The sequence below is a fragment of the Macrobrachium nipponense genome, chromosome 24, assembly GCF_015104395.2.
Source record: "Macrobrachium nipponense isolate FS-2020 chromosome 24, ASM1510439v2, whole genome shotgun sequence".
Taxonomy (NCBI): domain Eukaryota; kingdom Metazoa; phylum Arthropoda; class Malacostraca; order Decapoda; family Palaemonidae; genus Macrobrachium; species Macrobrachium nipponense.
Genome location: NC_061091.1, coordinates 54340520 through 54365032, shown reverse-complemented (window position 1 = coordinate 54365032; position 24513 = coordinate 54340520). Strand labels below are relative to the sequence as shown.

The window sequence follows — 24513 nt, the reverse complement described above, 5'->3', positions numbered from 1 at the left end:
AATAGACTGTAAGAGTTTTAGCTTACAATTGCGTTTTTCGACCATTTCGGTAGAGTCAAAGTTGACCGAATGTGGTTTTTTTCTATTTATCGTGATTTATATGCAAATATTTCAAAAATGACAAAAGCTACAACCTTCAATTTTTTTTTGTTGTATCCTACATGAAATTGCACACATTTTTATATATAAAACTTTATGTAACGGCTAATTTAAAATGGTGCAAACATTACCACAATCGCACGAATGATTTTTTCGGAAGAGTTACCGCGCAGACGTAAAGAAAATGTTATTTTTTTCATAAATTCACCATAAATCGAAATATTGTGCTAGAGACTTCCAATTTGTTGCAAAATGAAGGTAAATGCTTGAATATTACTAGAATATAAGCGTTTTAGCTTACAATTGCGTTTTTTGACCATTTTGGTAGAGTCAAAGTTGACCGAAGGTTGAAATTTTGGCAATTATCGTTATTTATATGAAAATATCTCAAAACTGATAAAAGCTACAACCATGGGTTGTTTTTAGTTGTATTGTGCATGAAATTGCGCACATTTCCATATATAAAACTTTATATAACGGCTAATTTTAAAATGGTGCAAACATTACCACAATCGCATGTATGATTTTTTCGGAAGAGTTACCGCGCGGACGTAAAGAAAATGTTATTTTTTTCATAAATTCACCATAAATCAAAATATTGTGCTAGAGACTTCCAATTTGTTGCAAAATGGCGGTAAATGCTTGAATATTACTAGAATATAAGCGTTTTAGCTTACAATTGCGTTTTTCGACCATTTCGGTAGAGTCAAAGTTGACCGAAGGTTGAAATTTTGGCAATAATCGTTATTTATATGAAAATATCTCAAAACTGATAAAAGCTAAAACCATGGGTTGTTTTTAGTTGTATTGTGCATGAAATTGCGCACATTTCCATATATAAAACTTTATATAACTGCTAATTTTAAAATGGTACAAACATTACCACAATCGCATGTATGATTTTTTTCGGAAGAGTTACCGCACGGACGTAAGGAAAAAGTTTTTTCATAAATTCACCATAAATAGAAATATTGGGCTAGAGACTTCCAATTAGTTGCAAAATTAAGGTAAATGATTGAATATTACTAAAATATAAGAGTTTTAGCTTACAATTGCGTTTTTCGACCATTTCGGTAGAGTCAAAGTTGACCGAAGGTTGAAATTTTGGCACTTATCGTTATTTATATGAAAATATCTCAAAACTGACAAAAGCTACAATCATGAGTATTTTATTGTTGTATTCTACATAAAAATGCGCACATTTTCATATATAATACTTCATGTAATGGCTAATTTACAATGGTACAAAAATTATGTCAAAGTGACAAAATAATTTCCGAGATGTGTCACAGATACTTTTTAGTGCGGCAAGAAAGAAATTCGCGCTTGCGCGCCTGCATAACGATTGTAAACAAAACAACACCTTGATCCGTGAACTCCCAGCATCCCCCAAGGCACGTGATTCAAAAGTTTTAGGCTGGTGGGCCTATAAGTATTTTTCCGCGAATTTTAAAAAAATCTTTTGTAAGTCAACGTAAAATACGTCCAGTCGGCACACGGGAGACAAAAAATGTCGACGTAAAATACGTCCAGTCGGCGTAAGAGGGTTAACATGCTCCTCGAACTGGTCAACATAACTACCTACGTCTGCACCATTGTGGCAGTAGCCCTAATAAGCTCAACTGTCATTTTCAAAGTATGAATATGAATTACAACCAGTTTTCTTTGAATGTTGAAGTTTATGCTGTGTTTAAGCTGCCTGTATGTTGCAAAATGTTTCATAGGCCTAAAAAAATAACCTAAGCCTTCTGAGATGTAATCTGTTACTAATTACGTAATTTATTTGTAGAGATTACCGGTTCTTTGAGGAATACGATAGGAATATGAATTACAACCAGTTTTCTTTGAATGTTGAAGTTTTAGGCTGTGTTTAAGCTGTCTGTATGTTGCAAAATGATTTATAGGCCTAAAAAATATTCTAAGCCTTCTGAAATGTAATCTGTTACTAATGTTTTTATTTATAAAGATTACCTGTTCTTTGAGGAATAAAAGATGATGATGATTTTGATTATATGGAGAAGATGGCTATTAATAAAAATATCATAAAGTATTAATATCAAGGAGTATGGAACAATTGTTTTTCAAGTGGTTTAAAATAATATTTTCTTAAAAGTCCTTCTGCTCGCTTATGGTGTATAATCAATCTTTCATAAGGTAACTTGAAGTGCAAGAATGTGTAGATAACCTCACCTCTCTTTCTGGCCAGAAATTGTTACTAGAGATATGTGACTGTTAAGTGTAAAGTAAAGAAAACTAACACCTAGGCCTAGGAACAATATCTTGGCTTTGACAAAAGAATAATTGCATTTGTGAATATTTGCTATATGCCATCATTTTTGAAATTTTTAAGAATTATAACATAATTATGTATGAAATTCCAACTATTCCTCTAACACATATAAAGTAAGTGTTTTCATGATAATTTCATTGTCGCTACTCATTGCAGACCTACTCATGTTACACCGGGTGGTTGTTGTAGCACCAACACTAATGATACATCACACACACTCCCCTCACATGTTGATATCGGTGGGCGCATTCTACTTTTGTATACACATATTTACATTTTATTCAGCATTGAGGTGTAAAAGTAATCAAATACGAATATTTCAAATTTTATGTTGCTTTGGAAGCATTATTAATGTTATGACAATTTTGTTTTTGTTTTTTTTATTTAACATTTGAACTGATGCTTGATGACGACTTAATTTTGGTCAAATGCTTCAGCGATGTGTGAACGTAAGTTTAGAAATTGTTTTGAAAGAGTTTTTTCTGAAATTTGGCTACACTTGACATTTTCTTAGTTTTGAAATATATGACAGATTTCACTGTTATGAAACATATTATGGCCTTATTTTATGCAATATTCGCGTTTCCGCAATGAAATAATAGATAAATATGGAGCATGCTAGGTTGCCAGTTAGTGAATTTTGAACGAAATTCTATGGAGTCATGTCGCATGAGATTTGAGCATCACTGTACATGCTGTCGATGTACTCCGCTAGTAAACGCATGCCAACTCACTCACATCGACACCACGCTCATGTTTCTTGATAATTTCATGTTTCATCTCCATCATCATCATGCGTTTTTTCTTCTCACTGCCAACTTTAACACTTGCTTTCTTAGGACCCATCGCTTGTTACAAAGAATATTCACATCCATCACTTGTTACAAAGAATGTTCACATATACAGTGAAAATCACGTAAATAACGCAAACACAATACAGGAGATGCTTGGGAGATATGTACAGAAGTTGACGACCACGTGAACTGAATGAATGAAGTGGGGATAGAGCGCTCTCATGCGCTCGGCCATCTAGCGTTAGCATCTGTAAGCGTGCTCTTATCTCAATGCAAAATTTTGCTGAGGCTGGCTCGTATCTCGGAATGCTCACATGTCAATGTATTACTGTATTGTAAGACAATCAACTACAACCTCAGAACCTATGATATATGAGAATCTATTGGTTCATTTCTCTGGGTCTTTCATACAATAACATAGTTCACTGCAGTTACAGAAGATGGAGAGCTCTGTGTTCTCATGACAAACCCACATTAGCTGTATGTGGATTTGCTATCATCCCACTCTCTCCTTGCTACAGAGAGGGGGTGTGTTGCTACTAAAAAGTATCTTATGCTATTTCACTCACCTGTACCTAGTCCATTCAAGCATATGGTGGTATTCTTCCTCTTACCACCCGCAGGTAAAGTAGTAGTAGATAGAAAACGTAGGAAAGAAACGAGACCAGTCATCTCATTCATTCTACGTTCATACCTTTAACATAGACTAGATAATAACTGACTCACTAGGGTTACTGGATGAGCTATACTAATTGTTGAGCAGCCACCACAGGACCCAAGGAAAAAGTGTCCAAGGGTCTATGGGCAACATCCTTTAAATAAAAGGAAGTGAAATTTGTGTGACATAGCCAAACAACAACTTTCAAATTCCTCTCAACAGACATATTTTCCTTGAATGCCAAAGAAGAGCTCAGGTCTCTGATGTTGTAGCTCTAGCTCTCACAAAATGATTTGACCTTCCAGATTCTGTCACATATGCATTCTTGATTGTTTCTCTTAACCAAAACGATATTGTACTCTTGGACTTCTTTCTTGACCCAGCCCGTACTCACAAATAGCCTTCGACATCTAGGTCTGAGATTCCGAGTTTTTTTTAAGTAAGCTTGTAGTACCCTGACTGGACATAAACATTTCTTCAAAGTTGTTATCTGCAGTCTCCCAAAGAAGTTATAGAAAAAGAGACAAATCTGTCATCTGCCACTTATGGATTTTTTGTCTTGGCTACGAATTCTGGTATAAATTCACAGACTAGTATAAACTTCCAACCTCTGGAAACCTTCACCTCATATGACAAACCATGTAACTCCCATACTCTTTTGGTCAATGCTAGAGCCAACAAGAAGACTGCTTTTAGAGTAAAGTTTCTATCCATGGCTTGTCGCAATGGTTCATATGGGGCTTAGTAAGGGTAGGCAAAGGCATGGTTAAACCTCAATCGGGAGACTAGTTCCTTAGGGGAACAAGACTGCTCAAAACTCTTCATTAACATAGCTATTACCCATGAAGAAGAAATGTCTACACCTTTCATTCATAGAACCAAAGCTAGTGCAGCCCTATTCCCCCTTTATGGCAGATACAGAAAGATGTTTTTCTGTTCTGAGGTATTTCAGAAAATCAGCTAACTGTTGAATAGCTAACTGTTGAATATAAATTCTGATTGGAGAAACACTTGTCTATGACACCAATCACAGTAGACAGACCACTTTTCCTGGTAAAACCCTGTCAGTGACTTTCCGCCTGCCATCTGCGATGCTGCCTTTTGAGAAAAGCCTCTCGCTCACAGGAGATACTTGATAATCTCCACCTGTGAAGAGATAGGGACTGTACCAACTGGTGGTAACTCTGGTGAACTTCTATCACCAGAAATACACATCACTCACTCCTCAATGGAATGGCCGAGAATCGAACCCGCGACCACCGAGGTGGGACGCCAAAACCATACCAACCACGCCACTGAAGTGCTAGTCTCACTAGAAAGGTAAGGTTCCACATTTTACTACATATGTACGTACAGAATTTCTTGTACCCTGTACATTAATACACTTACAGTACAACGAAAGCGAAATCACTAACACGAATTTACGTTAACAAACGAAATCTATGTGAACAAACAAATTCCATATGTTTACGATAACGCTGCCGCAAAGAAATGGTCAAGGAACGTCTTTACATAGAGACATGATGGGACAGAAGCTGACCAATAGGAGAGCAGGATCTTACGGCAGTGAGTAGCATCAGGAACCAATGGGAGAGCAGGAGGATGGTGGCGAGTCTACTGAGTTGGCGGCGCGCTAGTTTTAAAATTGTTCTCGGCGGCCAGGGCGAATCTTGGAATTTACAGTACATACACCCTTTCGCAACCTGAATTATTTTCGTACACAGAAGCAAAAAATCTTCGTCTTTGCCTTCGTAACCTGGATTTTTCGTACATAGGGACTTTCGTATGTAGGGGTATGACTGAGTTTAATTTGGCCATGTAAATTACATATGTATTGTGTTACTCAGTAATCTCATTGTAAGGTAGAAATAGTACATTAGTGCCTCGGGATACGAAATTAATCCTTTCCGAAGCGGCCTTCGTAACCTGATTTTTTCATATCTAGAACTCTTTTACATGTAAATTGCCTAATTCGTTCCAAGCCCTACAAAAACACCACAGTAAATTTTATGATAAAGCTAAATTGACCAATAAACAATGAAATACAACAATTTGGACCATTCAGTACCTTACGTTAGGTACTGAATGGTCCAAATTGTTGTATTTCATTGTTATTGGTGGGGGTTCTGTTCTCAGAGGGTTGCTGATAAGCAAAAACTGTCATTAACCAAAACTGCGATTTATGGTACTTATGGTGCTAATATCCAGTTAACAGCACCTCTGTTAGATGTTACGGTGCCGTAAAACCGGATGTGTGTGGCTCTACTGTTTACATATGTCTTCCAAGTTCGTTCTTCTGTGCGGCTTCACTATATACACATCTTTCATGTTGCGCTTTCAAGATGAGAAACTTTTCTGATTTTAAGGCTTTTTTGTTCAATTGCTAATAAAATCACACATTACACAAAATTACAGTAGTACATACTGTAATTTATTGGCACTGAATTTTCAGTAACTAATTTTTCAATATTGAAGAGGTGCCTTTCTTAGCAGTTTCATAGGAACAGTTACCTTCAGTTCTGTTTTCTGCTCGAAGTATTCTTAAGTGAAGTTTTCTACTTTTATTGTTACATAAATTACAGTTTATAAACTTATTCTTGTGCTTCTCATTATGCTTTGAGCATTTTGGATTTCATCATTCTTCTTCACCTTCAGCTTTTCCTCTTGTTCTGGCAAACAGTCCGTGATGATACTTTCTTCACAGAAATCCTCAATTGGGTCATTTTATATTTGCAAGACTGAATCCTCAACTCAACTTATGTGCAAAGCCTTGGTTGCTGCTTTGAGGAATGATAACCAGATTTCTAAATCCAACTTCTGCTGCCTCAGCCCCTCCAGAAGCTTTGTCAGATATAGGGCTATTATTCACATGCTCACTTGCCTTCATTAATTTGCCATGGAGGCAATTAACACTGGCACCCTACTTCTTTTATTCCAAGTTTACTTCTGCGGTGTATGGTGGAAATAGACAACTGCAAACTGTTCTGGAGGGAGAATGTGGCTGTGACCTGCTGCTTCATACTTTGCCTTGGATGTGCTTTTCTTCACACTCGCTACAGCTACCTGCTGACTTCTGCACTTCAAATCCCCTACCCATTGGATCTTAATTTGTTCCAGAATAACGAAGTCCATGAATTGGGTGAAGAACTTGTCAACTTGGGTGCCCTTTCGTGGTCAGTTTCTTTTCTAAAGTTGTTACTTGGCTTTGGTTTTGCACATCCTAGACGGACCTCATGAGCCCTTGGCAAATGCCTCCTCAATTATTCTGATCAAGATAGTTTATTTTTTTTTTTTTTAACTATCATTCTAGCTGCTGGTCTCCTATCATTCTGGCAGGTGTATTCTGTGGGACTTGCTTTATCTCCAGGTTCTTTAGCTAACATTCTCTCTTCAAAGAAATGTTCAAAAACTGACTCCTATATAATTTTCCTTTCCTTAGTTGTTTCTTTGGACAAATAGCCTCCTTTGTATGGTGAAAGCCATCATGATCTATCTTCATTGAACCCAGAACTAATAACCTCTTTGCTTCTTCTTACATACTGGCTGCTAGATCATTCTGGTCTCAATCTATTCTGCATCTCAATGGCTCTACCAAGTAATTTCCTTGCACTTACCTGAACCTTTCACAGGATGACCTCTCCCAACTCATGATCAAAGCTCTTGGGATCTGTGCTCATTATTTTCAATAACCTCCAAGTTAAACTTGCAGCGCTTTGCAATCCTTAGAGCAGGCACCTAGTGCAAAAATTTTATTTGCAGTGGGATGTGTTTCATCATTTGAGAGGGATTTGGATGACTCATATTCTTCCTTTTCACAATACATATTCTTCATATTCCTAGTATATATAAAAGCATAGTTTTCCCTAGTACCTGCCTTCCTACCTCTTGTGATTGGTGTGTCTTGTTCAGAGTTCCAGATAACTATTTACAACCTATTGCTTTACAGACGTTCCCAAATGGATATTGATGACACAGCTTTTCCTTTACAATCTTCCAGGGGATTATAGACCAATCTGTCTAACGTCAGTCCCTTCTAAGATTTTTGAGTCCATAATTGCAGATCAAATTGTGGATCATTTTGACAGAAACAACCTGTTGTTAAACAATCAACACAGCTTCAGAAAAAACAGATCCTGCCTATCAATCCTCCTGAAGTTTTTCCATAACATGGTTGGTATTTACAACAGTAGTAGAACATTAGATATACTCTACTTAGATTTCCAAAAGACCCTTGACAAAGTTCCACAAAAGAAACTAATTAAAAAAGTTAGAGCTTTAGGAATTGTAGGAGAAACAGCCGACTGGATTGAAGACTGGCTAACTAATAGAAAACAGTCGTAATAAACGGTGAAGAATCAGAATGGGCAGATGTGACAAGTGGAGTTCCTCAGGGTTCTGTCCTTGGCCTGCTCTTGGTTTTTATTTATATTAATGACACTGATGTACGATTAACTAGCAGGATAGCCAAATTTGCAGACGACACCAAACTTGGTGTAAATGTAGCAAACCCAGAGACAGTAGAAAGTTCAAGAAATTATCCAAAGAAAATAGGAGTGGTCACTAAGATGGCAAATGCCTTTTAACTTGGATAAGTGTAAATGTTACAAATAAGAACAAATGTCCTTCATGCCAACTACATGCTGCTTGGGAATGACATAAATAATGTAGAACAAGAAGAGGACCTTGGAGTCATTATTATCAAGGACTTAAAATCCATAAAACAGTGCATAAAAGCTGAAAATAAGGCACAGAAACTAGTGGGATACATAAAGAGGCAGTTCAAATACAGAAACAAGGAAACTGTACTGCAGCTCTAAGCATCAATAGTAGACCTCATCTTGAATATGCAGTTCAGTTTTGGTCACCAACACTAAGAAAGGACATACGTACATAGATTAGAAGCAGTACAAGCAAGAGCCACAAAGTTAATTCCAGCCACCAGGCAAATAGGCTACCGAAGATTATTAGAGAGCCTGAACATGTATGGCTTAGAAACAACAAATTCGAGGACAACTAATAAAAACATTCTAAATAATGAAAGGCATAACAAAAGTACACAGTAACCTATTTATGTTAAATGAAAACCATACAAGAAATAATGGATGGAAACTAGAACTTAAGAGATATAACACACATCATTGTGGGTAATTCTTTACATACAAGATATGTGACACATGGAATAAATTGCCACCACAAGTTGTAAACAGCAAGAGTGTGGAAGTTTAAAAGAAAGTTAGACAAAATCATTAGGACACTGTGAATGAACAGTAAAACCTGCTCCTACAGATAAGTGAGCACACAATGTCTCCTCGGATGGACTAACAAGTCTTTGAGTAATCTTGATCCTTGCAACTCCTTGTAACAAACTCGTGTCTCTTATTGTTCTCTCTCTGACACTTTGTCAGCCTTTTCATAAGATTATGGGTTTAGAAGTTTACAGTTATCCCTTCCCCCACTATTTGTGGTTGAGGGCGGCATGGAAGAATGATTAACTTGTGGGATGACAAGAGTTGGACTGGGAGCTTGCAATGGAGTTACTTTTAGAATTGATCTGGTTAGTGCAACTGAAAAGCTGTTTGCACATAATAGGGCTATATATGATTGATTAGTTTGTATGAAAATCATGTCTTACTGTATAAATATATATATATTTTTAAAATGCATCAGCTTCTTGAGTGTATCTTCAATGTTATTTTCTAAAAATAGTTAACCATGATCATACATCTCTTGGAATCTAACATATATTTCTCCATGATAAAGTCTCTCAAAGGTCTATTCATATATTATACCAAGCTTTATCATAAATATTTTTATTATAAAGTGCTTATCCTGACCATGAAGAGACAATACTGAGACTGAAGTTACATATGGGCTTGGCAATTTTCAAGGGAGATCAAACAAATTCAGTGAACTTAAGAAAGGGAAAGTCTAGCAGTAATCTAAGAAAAAACCAATGGAATTACGATATTTTTTGGCCAAAAACTTTCACTTTAGCTCCCACCCTGTGTGGATATCAGACTTTTATTTACTTAAGTTATAAGGCTTCAAGCCCAGAAATTTGACTTAATGGTTTGCGTAAACTACATTATGATAACAACCATCATCTATACTCAAGCTGCATTTTTTTAAAACAGATTTTTAAAAAGGTTTCTGACATGCATACCAATATCTTACATGAAAAGCCCCCAATAGTTATTTCAAATGACAGAAAACAACAACAGCTGAGATACTCAACTACTCACTCCCTTGACATAAATCACCAACAATAATTACTACCACCCAGTACATAATCAGAAGTCTTATACCAAGTCTGCATAACTTGCTTTCTCCAAATGTGGGAAATAAAATACATAAAAAATACCATGCTGTTTGTTAGGATATATTAATGCTACCTAACAAGCTTTGATGACTGCTGCCTGCCAAAAATGTATTACTACAACATAAGTTCATGTAAAATATTTAGTATTGCAACCATATTTTTTTGTAAATGGGTTTTGAAAACAATACATACTACATACACTACTATTCTAGTCCAATACCAACCAAATTTACCACTTGAAAATGTAGGAGACAAACATTTCCCAGAGAAACCTAAATCAGATTCTTACCTGAGCCATCTGTCCTGTTTTGCTTAGCTGCTGCTGTTTGAGTATAGCAGCAACCTCCCTGTCAGTCACTGTGCGTGTGACTTTACCAGTGGCCATTACTCCACTTGTGCCAGCTACTACAGTTCCAGGTTTTACGAGCTGAGTACGGCCGGCTTGACTCACCTACAAAAATGGAATCACGATTACTGAGTGAAGAAAAGGGGCCATTGGTAGCTGCTTTAGGCAGAAGACTTGAAAATCTCAGATCTGAGGTGGTGGTGGTGGAAGTACTTACAATGTAGAAGAGTGAAATGGAGGGCAGAGGACAGAAAATCAATGGGGCAGAGAACAGAAAATCAATGAACATACCTTCTGGCAAATGGCAAAGTAGCAAAGGAGAAAGCACAATAAGAAGGGGCCATGTGGTTGTGAGAAAGGTGTGGAGGGATCTCTGTTTTGTGTAGCTAATGTAAAAAATACTGTCACAAAAACAGGCTTAGGATTATGAAATAAAATAAAAGATACAAAGAGTAAAAGATTCTCAATGCAAATGGGGGGAGAGTAGATAAGTACATATTTTGATAAATAGGCAGGTTTAACAAGAGACAGACATTCTCTCTTTACTTGGGGACACAATGGAATGTGAAACAGGAGTTGCAAGAGAAGTAAGAGAAATGCTAAAGCATAGGTAAATTTGTGATGGATAGCTACACTACTGGTAAACAGAAAAACCCTATTAGGAAATTATAAGTAGACAGAAAAGACTTGTGATTATATATAGTCTGTACTAATGTCTATGTATCAGAAAAATGGGGACTGACAAGGAAAATGGATGAGATACTGAAAAGGCACTAATATGGATTGTTAAGGTTCATGATGGGAAGTACACTATACATGAACTGTGGAGAAATGCGATACCATGAAGCTGGAAAAAGTGAGCAAAAACAAAACTTGAAAATGACAAATTTTTAACCAATTTGTATTTTTCATAAGTAACAAACCTGTGGTCTTAACATTAGGATAATACTAGCGCCAAGCTGGAAACCGGTAGAATTAATCCCAATACAGGAAAAGAAAAGAAAAATTAAAATAAGGAAAACTAATGTATGAAGCCAACCTTTCATAAACTATTCAATATAAATATGATACGTATAGTATTTTCTATTAAAAGTTTCAGTGCCAGTACTAAAAAACAAACACCCATGATATCGAGGCAGTTGACCACAGTCTACATCAGAAAAGATTCAAGCAGCCATGTAGGCCTGTCCAAAGAATAACAGTAGTTACTGTGTGCACTCATAAAAAACACATACCTGAATAGGATTGACACCAGCAATGGGTCCCCCTGATACAGCAACTTGAACCTTTTGAGTTGTACCAGACTGCCCACCAATCTGGAATTCAAAAGAGCCTTGAAAAATCATTCCCTATTGAGAGCTCACTATTTCATGCAAGACCAAGAAAGAATTTATCTAAGCTTCATCATCATCTACCACAAATGAAACATTACATAACTGCAGTATTTGCACATGAAATAATTGATGTTAAATGCATACAAAACCAGTGCGTACATCCTTTACTCTACATACTTTTTTCCTTCAAGTGAGGGTTTCTTATGCAGTCTAACAGAAACTTAGTAATGATTAAAAAATACAATATTAATCAGGGCAGTAGACCTAAGATTAAGCAAGAAAACATGAAATATAACTGAAATATTACACAAAATGTCTAAATGTTTCCATAGTTGAAGTATTTTAAAGATCACTGTTTCAAGCTGAGAAATGGTTTCCTGTGACTATTCCTTCGAGGTTTAAATTAGTTTTCAAACAGTTTCTACACTTTCAATTTAATCCAGTTCAGAAGTAGCATGGTAGCATGAACGAATGATTTCATTCCCTTACCTGTACTCTCTTGATGGTCTGATCAGCAGCCACTACTTTTCCTTGCTGCTGGTGTTGCAGGGTTATTGCTTGTCTTGCTTGTGCCTGTTGCTTTAAATACTGCATCTGTGCAGCAGTAAGGGCCCGACCTACAAAGACGCCTTTAGATAGAGAGAGATTCTATATAAAAAAACAATTATACATCAAAGACACGAGGCCTTGTAAATTATAAAATAGTTTTGTTTATATCTTTTTTGTCATTCTGAATTCCTACTGTTTACCTGAGATATGGTTTACTAATCTTATAAAGACACTATGGGAAATCAATTAATGAAATGTTCACTAAACCTACTGTCCCTACTAACTCCTACACAGAAATTCTCAAACTAATTTTAATGGTCAATGTTATTACTATACATATATACAGCAACTTCAAAATTACATCACACTAAAACAAAAAATTCATGTTTTTTCTATTTCTACTAAGCAGTTATTTACAGTTTCACTCTTAAAAATACATTAAAATAGTTAGCAAAAGACTGAAACATATTAACCCTTAAACGCCGATTGGACATATTATACGTCGACATAAATTGTCTGTTGGGTGCTGATTGGACGTATGGTACGTCGACGAAAAAAAAAAAAAAAAAAAAGGTTTAAAATTTCGTGGAAAAATAGTTATAGGCCTACTAGGCGAAAACTTTTGAATCACGTGCCTTGGGGGATGCTGGGAGCTCACGGATAAAGGCGTTGTTTTGTTTACAATCGTTACCCAGGCTATAAAACATCAGCGACACATCTCAGAAATTATTTCGTCACTTTGACATAATTTTTGCACCATTTTATATTAGCCATTACATGGAGTATTATATATGAAAATGTGCGCAATTTCATGTAGAATACAACTAAAAAATACGCATGGTTGTAGCTTTCATCAGTTTTGAAATATTTTTATATAAAAAATGATGTGCCAAAATTTCAACCTTCGGTCAACTTTGACTACCGAAATGGTCGAAAAACGTAATTGTAAGCTAAAACTCTTATATTTTAGTAATATTCAATCATTTACCTTTATTTTGCAACAAATTGAAAGTCTCAAGCACAATATTTTGATTTATGGTGAATTTATGATAAAAACTTTTTCCTTACGTTGGCGCGGTAACTCTTCCGAAAAATCAAATTTTTTTGTCCGATTGTCGTAATGTTTGCACCATTTTAAATTAGCCGTTACATAAAGTTTTATATATGGAAATGTGCGCAATTTCATGTAGAATACCACAATAAAACAATCCATGGTTGTAGCTTTTCCATAATTTTGAAATATTTTCATATAAATAACGATAAGTGCCAAAATTTCAACCTTCAGTCAACTTTGACTCGACCGAAATAATCGAAAAACAGAATTTTAAGCTAAATCTCTTACATTCTAGTAATATTTAATCATTTACCTTTATTTTGCAACAAATTGGAAATCTCTAGCACAATATTTCGATTTATGGTGAATTTATGAAAAAAGAAAAGAAAAACATTTTCCTTACGTCCGCGCGGTAACTCTTCCGAAAAAAATCTTAAATTTTTTCGTCTGATTGTCGTAATGTTTGCACCATTTTAAATTAGCCGTTACATAAAGTTTTATATATGAAAATGTGCGCAATTTCATGTAGAATACAACAATAAATAATTGAAGGTTGTAGCTTTTCTCATTTTTGAAATATTTCCATATAAATCAAGATAAATAGAAAAAAACTACGTTCGGTCAACTTTGACTCTACCGAAATGGTATTCAGTCATTTATCTTCATTTTGAAACAAATTCAAAGTCTCTAGCATAATACTTAGATTTATGGGGAATTTTTGAAAAAAACTTTTTCCTTCCCTCCGTGCACGGATTCTCCGCTGCAAATCTCCAAAATGCGTACGTGGCATTCTCGTAATATTTGCTCCATTTCATATTAGGCGTTTCATAGAGTTTTATTTATGAAAATGTGCGCAATTTCATGTAGCATACAACAAAAAATAATTGAAGGTTGTAGCTTTTCTCATTTTAAAAATATTTGCATATAAATCACGATAAATAGAAAAAAACCCCATTCGTTCAACTTTGACTACTGAAATGGTCGAAATACGCAATTGTAAGCTAAAACTCTTACAGTCTAGTAATATTTAGTCATTTATCTTCATTTTGAAACAAATTCGAAGTCTCTAGCACAATATTTAGATTTATGGTGAATTTAAAAAAAAAAAACTTTTTCATTCCCTCCGCGCGTGATTCTCCGCCACAAATCTCCGAAATGTGTATGTCGCATTCTCGAAATACTTGCTCTGTTTCATAGAGTTTTATATATGAAAATGTGCGCCATTTCATGTAGAATACAACAAAAATAATTGAAGGTTGTAGCTTATCTCATTTTTGAAATATTTGCATATAAAAAAATATAAAAAAAAAATTCGACATTTGGTCAACTTTAACTCGTCCGAAATGGTCGAAAACTGCAATTGTAAGGTAAAACTCTTACAGTACAGTAATATTCAATCATTTATCTTCATTTTGAAACAAATTGGAAGTATCTAGAACAATATTTTGATTTATGGTCAATTTTTGAAAAAAAAAAAAATTTTTTTAAGTCCGCACATAACGAATTCATGAATCATTTTGTGATAATATTTTCTCTGTGTTGCTTTGATTGTTTTACAATGTGTTATATACCAAAAAGGTAGCAATTTAGTGTACAATACAAAGAAAAAAAATTAACTTGTTAGCTTTAACCGTTTTGCTCACAGCGCGATTTGAATACAATTATATATGAAATTTTTTTTTGCGCTATCATATATCGCATTATTTATATATGATAATGATATTTTTTTTCATTTCTGATGGTTGCATACTAAACTTCAGGCAATGACAAAAAAAGGAGCCAAAAATGAACTCTTAATCTTGAAAACTGAGCGTGCTGTGATTTAAAAAAAAAAAATATTTTTTCCGCTTTGGTGCTCACTCCGAGACCCCCCTGGCATACGGGAGACGATATTTATTATACCCCTTCGGCGTTAAAGGGTTAAGATACAGTAACAAAACAAATGACTAATGAACTGTACCTTTCTGTGTAGATGACTGTGTTGCAAGTGTTGCTGTTATTTTGGCTGTTGTTAACTGAGCAGGAGTAAGACTTGCCACAGTCACAACTGTTCCAGGAGTTCGTACCTGCAGTTCCTGCAATGACAGGGTTGGTCTACCAGCTGCAGCACTCCCTGTGGTCCCCACAGCTGTTCTTACTCCACTAAGAATAGCAGCTGCAGCTGTGGATGTTGCTGGAGTAGAAGCAGATGTTGTAGCAGTAACAGTAGCTACTGTCATAGCTGTGCCTTGACTTAAAACAACAGAGGTGGCTACTTTGGTTGTTAATCCAGAACTGACTACCTGCTGAACTGCACTACTGCCAACAACTGACACCTGCTGTTGACCTTGTTGCCCTTGCTGTTGCTGGGTTGCTTGTGGTTGCGACTGACCCTGTGTTTGCTGTTGTAACTGATGTTGTAACTGGTTAGCAGTGATCTGAGCCTGCTGCTGCTGTTGTAACTGAAGTTGTTGTTGTTGCTGCTGTTGAAGTAACTTCTGCTGCTGTGCCAGTTCAGCTGCAGCTTGTGATTTCTGTTTGGCTCTTTGTATCCGCTCGGCAAGATTTGCTGCCACTTGACCAGGATTAAGAGGATTATCATACTGGATACCAGATTCTAAAAGAACCTGAGCATGTTTTGGGTTTTTATGAGTTGAATTGATGAGAGGGGGTTTGGTAGTAGGTGTGCGTTTAATAGCTATGCTCTTGATGGTTTCAAAACGTGAAGAATAAAGGCCTGAATATGTACTGTTATTATCCTCTCTGAATAGATGTGATGTCCTCATTGGCCGCGAGCTTTTCTGAAAGTAGTAAAGTAATATCATCAGCAAAATATAGAAATTTCCTCAAAAAATTGTGAAACACTGAATTATAATAACCTACATAGAGTAACCAAATTAATACTTGTTTTTTTCTCTAAGTAAAACTAAATATATCAAAGATCAAATGTCGACAATTTTTTTTGTACATTTCAACTACGGCTGAGGAACTGTTTACCTTATCATAACACAATGGATACTTACGTGTAAGGGTTTTGAAAGGATACCAGACTTCTGCTTCTTGGAAATCTTTTTGGTGGGTGTGTCCGGAGGTAATTTACCTTCTTCTCGAGGTAAAATGGTGCTCTCGTACCGTGCTCGGCAGTGGCGTGCAGATCGGAAACAGCGAGAGATGGAATTAACCAAGTCTGCTACTAGATCCCAGTTGGGTGTATGTCCAGGAGATAAAACTAATAGATTTATTGGAAGTTCAACTTGCAAGTGTTGCTGTAATGCCTGCACTACAGCCCAGTCTTCATTTACAGTCCATTCAGGAGCATTTTCAGGCTCTGCCACAGGTGGCTTGGTTAGCAGTGAAGGCTTTAAGCCTGGTAAGGGAATGCTAGGTCTAACAATGCCTCTGTATTTCTGATGCTTCAGAGCTTGACGAATCTTGACGATAGCAGGGGATGGACGATCAAAGAGTGACCTTGGTGCATAGACAGCATCTTCACGTCTATGCTTTTGGACCCGACGCAGACCAACAGTTTCATCATTTGCTAATGCTAAATATAAATGAAAGGGGGAATTAATAATATTGTCAAGTTTTGCTTTAAACTATAAAAATATTTTTAACTGAAGTACAGTAGTACCTCGAGATACGAAAGGCTCTACTTACGAAAAACTCGAGATACGAAAGCCAATGCGAAAAATTTTACTGCTCTACATACGAAAAGTTTTCAAGATACGAAAGGTTGTTGCTGTAAAGTCCCGAGATTCGCCCGGACCACCGAGAACAATTTTAAAACTCCCGCGCTGCCAACTGAGTAAACTCGCCACCATCCTCCCGCTCTCCCATTGGTTCCTGATGCTAGTTACCCCATAAGGTCCTGCTCTCCTATTGGTCAGCATCTACCCCTTGTGCTTTAAGTATTCTATTGGTAAAAGGTTGCTGTAAATTGAAAACTTATTCATGCAATACATTTAATAAAAAAAAAAAAACATTAGGTAAAGATAGAATAAAGAATAGAAATGAATGGTTATCATACTGTTTGGTAGTTTCAGTAGTTGAAGAGAGATAATGAAAATTTATGGCTTACTGTGTAAAAGTGATTGCTTGGCGATCATTCGATACTAGTAAGTGCTGGATGTAAACAGACATTTGGAAGCTTTTTTTTTTGTTTGTTTATTATAGTTAATGGTTACTTAATAATTATTTGAAATGAGTACATGCAATACATTTAATAAAAAAATTGTGAATTAGATATCAGAAAATATAAAATAAATCAGTCTGCCAACAAATAAGTATTTTTTAGAATTCTTCTGTTTTATTATTACATTACGTATTACGTATGTTTCATTACAGCTGTCAGTAACTCGGTATCTCCATTAGGTAAAGATAGAATAAAGAATAGAAATAAATGGTTACTATACTGTTTGGTGGTTTCATTAGTTGAAGAGAGATATCAATGACAATTTATGGCTTACTGTGTGCTAGGAAAAATGATTGCTTGGCGCTCGTTCGATACTCGTAAGAATGTAAACAATCGATTGGAAGGTTTGTTTTTTCTTTGTTTGTGTATTATACTTAATGATTAATTAATAATTATTTGAAATGAGTACATACTGATTATTTATACATTTTATTGGCATATTCTAAGCTTTTAGCTCAGGTTTAGATGTCAGAATCATAGACTAGGCTACAGTAGCAACCGCTAACATAGGCTAGGCTTATTGCTAGGGGACATATGCTAAAGTCCTAATATATGCAGTAAAAACGGGGTTGAACATTACATGCAGTTGAATATTACTCAAGTATGTACAGTATTTTGCCTTTTTGGAGACATATTTCTTCCGTCGTAACCCTAGAACATGTGTTTTAGGCCTGGAAATATAATTTACTAGGGTGTTTTTGGAGGGCTTGGAACGGATTAGCCATTTTACATGTAAAATATCTTCCAAGATACAAAAAACTCATAATACGAAGGCCGTCTCGGAACGGATTAATTTCGTATCTCGAGGTACCACTGTACTGTATATGCAAATATTTTCTTAACATAGTATTCATTTTAAAACTAACAACATACAAATTAAAGTCAAATGTGAACAATACAGTATTTTTAGTTGTATAAAAAACAGCTCACCTCCCGTTCCTGGTTCAATCTTAATCCTCTTGTGCTCCTTCTTGATGTAGAATGGTGGAAGCGCAGACTCAGGCATGATGCTTGGATCATACCAAAAACCAAGGGAATGATCAATATAGAGGTCATTTTCATCTCTTGGGGGTGTTGGAGGATGCCAAACCTTGAAGAAAATGGAACAAAAAAATGAGAATGTCTAATTTATACAACTGCTATAAATACATACACATTGAATACCACCATAATGCATAAGAAGTTTTTCTTGACACTAGATCATGAATTACACAATATCCTCTATAAATGTATGGCATTATAAGTACAATATAAATCATATTTCTGTTTATAATAGTAAAATAAGTCAATAACACATACTGGCATCTCTTCTCTTCCACACAATGACAACCACACCTGAAAAAGAAGAAGAATAAAACCTTTATTTACACAGCTCAAAGTTAGTCCTTTAATTCTAAAAATATATTTTTCATACTTAACACACCAGTACATTTTTGATAGCATACTTTTCATTTACATTAGTCTACATCAATATCTGGAGTCCTCAGAAATCCTAAAAACCCCATTTCTAATTCAGAAGATCCTCTTTAATTGGACAGTTCAACAACCATGCACACCCACGGATTCTGAATTCCAGCGATAATCCAGGCCAGAGGTTGAAACTCTTGGTGCACGTGTCTTCAACAGATACAGTTTCCAGAAGGTTTCTTTTCTGATAGTCATTGGTCTTGCAGATTGTAGATGACTTATCCCAGTTAATGGCATGGCCTGCCTTAAGCCAATATCTGAAATGCCATTGTTTGTTAGGCCTCTTGATAGAGCATATTTGTGTTGGGGACATATATTTTTTAATCCTTTTGATATCTGGCCAATATAGATCTTATTACAATCTTTACAAGCAATATGAATAGAGCATACCTTGTAAGGATTGTAATGAGACCTATATTGCCCACCCCCCAAAAAAAAACACAAACATTCTTTCAAGAGGCCTAACAGTGAATGTCATTTCAGATCATTAGCTTACAAAAGGACATGCCATTAACTGGGATAAGTCATCTATAATTTGCAAGGCCAACGACTATCAGAAAAGAAATCTGGAAACGGTATTCATTGAAGCCACATGCACAAAGAATTTTAACCTCCGGCTTATATTATCTTTGAGATCCTATTTCCCTGTCCTTTCTATTTGAAGAACATGCTGCCCAAACCAAGAAACTGTAACTCCGCCTAACACAACTTAATTTTGTATATAAAGTTCTGTAAACTTTGTTTTTACTTGGTGTGAACTTTGAAAATGTACAATATACTATGAAAGTACTTGTTCCAAGTACTGTTTTTCAATCACTTTTTTACATGGATTTTATGATATTCACAAGCATGTGGCCTTTTGTGCTACTTTGAATATATATAGTATGCAGTCAAACCTTGGTTTTCGTAGACTTTTTTCTAAGAAATTTTGTCTGTTATGCATGTTCCCTTGGTTTTCGTACACTTGGAAACACTCCATCCGGGGCCCAGCATGTGACTGGGCCCAGTACGAGAGCCCAAACAAAGCATCCCATTTTCTTTCATGACCCATTCTACTCTTGTGTTTGTTGTTTTTGTGCTTTATTTATTTGAGTGCAACTGCTAAATAAGCTATCATGGAGCCATAGAAAGCTCCTTCTGTAAAAAGGGCGAGAAACACAATAGACTTTAAGAAAGCCGTAGCCAAGTGTTGGAGGAAGTTGCATGCTGATCTCTGTGAGAAAATGCCTACAACAAGCGCTGCTGTTAGTGAATTTAAGGCTAGCAGAGGCATCCATAATGTTTGCAAAGTGGAATGATGTAAAACATTTTGTGGAGAATTATCATCCCAACCAAGAAGTTGTAATCCGTGTCACCAACATCTTTAATGACAATGCTGTGTTTAAATTTAGGCAAATTTTAAAGAAACACCAGAAACAAATGTCTCTGGACAGTTTTGTTGTGTGACAGGGTTCCAGTAACTCTCAAGCTGGTCCTAGTGCCAGTAAAAAATGAACAGAAGTAACCCCAGATAGGTCCTGGATACTTAAGTCCTTCTGGAAGGAGATTCCCCTTCCAAAAAATAACCTCTCCTCCTCCCTCTTCCCTCTGTCTTCCATAGGCTAACAAGTGTTTTCCATTTGATTATTCCTTTATATATTTATATATTTTCCACTGTACTATACATTAATATATATTATAAATAAATACACACACACACACGCATATATATATCTATATCTATCTATCTATCTATATATATATATATATGTATATATATATATATATATATATATATATATATATATATATATATATATATATATATATATATATATATATATATATATATATATATATATATATATATATATATATATATATAATATATATATATATATATTCTCAAGGAAGCAAGAGAGACGTCTTCTGGTAATTTAAAAAAGGCTTTATTAAGCGACGTTTCGGGGTCCAGCCCATCATCACGGCTGTAAAAAGGATTAATACACATAAATATAATAAAAGACTCATCCTAATAACTAACATACATTTAAAATTCATAGAAAACCTACTACAATGCTAAGAGAATTACCATATCAAGTGAAAGGGAGAAGACGAGTGACAAGAAGAAGAAGGAAAGGTTCCAAGTAAACATAGTTATGCCAGGTAAAGAGGGGTAGCGGTAGTTTGATTGTTTAATTTGGAACTATTGTTTTTATGAAAAGCGATTCGAAAACAGCAAGCTCTTGAGGAGAAGAAGCCCGTGTAATGACTTTAAAGTGTTTGTATTCTATGTTGAATTTGCATTTTTTTGAATGTTCACGAATGTTCGAGAATTCTGATTGGTGAATTGCTAGTGTCCCGTTTATCAGTGATACAACGTTTTATACCAAAGTTAAACGTTTAATACGTGAATATTGTCCGGCCATAAAAAGCCAACTAATCTTAAGAAACCCATTAACTATTGGGTCTTTATTTAGATATAAAGAAAAGCTGAGCCCTCTTCTGACTTCCAATGCGGTCTATTTATTTTCGTGTCCCAAATGTAGTTTGGGAAATTATGTCGGGGCCTCACGTAGGCTTCTTAAAGTCCGCATTGATTGCCACAGGGGGGTGAGTTATAGAACAGGTGTCCGGTTGTCTTCACCAGAATTCTCGAACATTCGTGAACATTCAAAAAAATGCAAATTCAACATAGAATACAAACACTTTAAAGTCATTACACGGGCTTCTTCTCCTCAAGAGCTTGCTGTTTTCGAATCGCTTTTCATAAAAACAATAGTTCCAAAATTAAACAATCAAACTACCGCTACCCCTCTTTACCTGGCATAACTATGTTTACTTGGAACCTTTCCTTCTTCTTCTTGTCACTCGTCTTCTCCCTTTCACTTGATATGGTAATTCTCTTAGCATTGTAGTAGGTTTTCTATGAATTTTAAATGTATGTTAGTTATTAGGATGAGTCTTTTTATTATATTTATGTGTATTAATCCTTTATACAGCCGTGATGATGGGGCTGGACCCGAAACGTCGCTTAATAAAGCCTTTTTAAATTACCAGAAGACGTCTCTCTTGCTTCCTTGAGAATATATCTCGAACGATTGCTGTTTTCCTGTGATATATATATATATATATATATATATATATATATATATATATATATATATATATATATATATATATATAATAAACAACAGCTTCATAAGTCCGGGGTTCACTGCTATAAAGCAGGTTAACAGCACCATGAGGCAAGTGCCTTAAGTCCGGAACAACTTAACCCTAACCTGATTTAACCCGGGCACTGCCTGTGTGTATATATGTAAAGGACATTGTAGCTCGATATATGTATATGTATATGTATGTGTATATATATATATATATATATATATATATATATATATGATATATATATATATATATACACACACACACATATATATATATACATACTACATACATATGTACATACATATACTACATATATATATATATAATATATATATATATATATATATATATATATATATATATATATATATATATATATATATATATATGAATAACTCCTCCTCTCTGTAGAGTGAAAATCGCCCTTATGGCTAATCTGGTAGTGTCAGTTTGTATATTAAGCCTTCTTTTGACTATGGTGTTCTTTGTAAAATCAGTTTGCCTCAGTAAAGGGTCCAAATAGGACCGAAAGTACTCGGCTATCTCGCTTTTTTCATTTTTTTCCTTCGTGGCAAAAAAACCTTTATATATATATATATATATATATATATATATATATATATATATATATATATATATATAGTATATAGTGGTACCTTGTGATACGAAAGGCTCAACTTACGAAAAACTCGAGATACGAAAGCAAATACGAAGATTTTTGTGGTTCAACATACGAAAATTGCTCAAAATACAAAAGGTTGTTGCTGCAAAGTCCGAGATTCGCCCGGACCACCGATAATTTTAAAACTCGCGCGCCGCCAACTGAGTAGACTCGCCACCATCCTCCAGCTCTCCAATTGGTTCCTGATGCTAGTCACCGCCATGAGATCCTTCTCTCCTATTGGTCAGCATCTCTCCCATGATGCATCTATGTAGCAGCGTACTTCTTCGGCCACTTCACGGCATCATTGGTATCGTACGCACACAGTATTCGTTCGTTCTATAAGATTTTATTTATTAACATAAATTCTTTAAGTGATTTCATTGTAGTATACTTTATCGTGTTGTGTGAGAACTTTACTACATACGTATACGCACTACATAACATAATTACGTACAGTATAGTTTGTAGTCATGGGTTCCAAGAAAGTTGAAATTCATGGAAAGAAGAGGATGCTTTCTTTGGAGACGACGATGGAGATAATTAAAAAGTATGAAGCTGGTATGTGATTGAGTGTGATCGCCAAGGAATACAGCCAAAATCCGTTGACAATAGGCACCATCCTTTAGCAGAAGGATGTCATTAAAGCAGCTACACCTTCCAAGGGCGTCACTATTTTGTCCAGCAAGAGGACCCACGTGCACGATGAAATGGAAAGGCTTCTTCTTGTCTGGATAAAAGACAAAGAAATCGCTGGCGATACAATAACGGAGATGGGAATCTTCCACAAGGCCAGCGCTATTTTCAGCAATTTGATTACCCAGGCCGAACACAACGCAGGAGAAGGGACATCAACACCAATCCCAGACTTCAAGGCTTCTCATGGGTGATTCGAAAAATTCCGTAAACGGACTGGCATCCATTCGGTGGTGCGGCATGGGGAGGCGGCCAGCTCGGACACGAAAGCGGCTGAAGCCTTTATTAAGACGTTTGACGAGATGACTCTCAACGAAGGCTACAGTTCTCAGCAAGTCTTCAACTGTGATGAGACTGGCCTTTTTGGAAAAAATGCCTCGTCGGGCATACATCACGGAGGAAGAGATGAAGCTACCCGGGCATAAGCCTATGAAAGACAGGCTTACGCTTGCACTTTGTTCGAACACCAGTGGGGATTCTAAGGTGAAGCCCCTACTTGTCTATCATTCCGAGACTCCTAGAGCCTTCAAGGACCAGAAAATGCTTAAGGAGAAGCTTCCAATGATGTGGAGGGCTAATGCGAAAGCCTGGGTTACGAGGCTTTTGTTCAGTGAGTGGTAAATCTGTGTTTTGGCCCGACAGTGAAGAAATTCTTGGAAGAGAAGCGCCTCCTCTGAAATGTCTGCTGTTGTTGAACAATGGCCCTGCTCACCCTCCTGGCCTTGAGGAAGATATATTATATTAACGGAGTATTCGTTTATCAAGGTTCTTTATCTTCCGCCAAACACCACCAGCAAGTGATATCGAACTTCATGGACCAGCAAGTGATACCGAACTTCATGAAGCTGTATACGAAACATCTTTTCAAGAGATGTTTCGACATCACCAATACCACAAACCTCACCTTGCGTGCATTTTGGAAGGAGCA

General features: G+C 35.9%; 1 protein-coding gene across 1 annotated transcript in view; it reads right to left on the bottom strand.

The window, feature by feature from the left end:
• Positions 1-24513, bottom strand: part of LOC135203116 (helicase domino-like) — a 209546-nt gene that overhangs the window by 31102 nt on the left and 153931 nt on the right. The window contains exons 21-28 of the mRNA XM_064232755.1: positions 19245-19417; positions 18914-19058; positions 18545-18704; positions 16446-16966; positions 15404-16223; positions 12330-12469; positions 11742-11822; positions 10450-10611 (exon numbers count right to left, since the gene is read on the bottom strand). Of these exons, the coding sequence (XP_064088825.1) occupies positions 10450-10611; positions 11742-11822; positions 12330-12469; positions 15404-16223; positions 16446-16966; positions 18545-18704; positions 18914-19058; positions 19245-19417 (2202 nt within the window). The remainder of the gene's footprint in view (positions 1-10449; positions 10612-11741; positions 11823-12329; positions 12470-15403; positions 16224-16445; positions 16967-18544; positions 18705-18913; positions 19059-19244; positions 19418-24513) is intronic.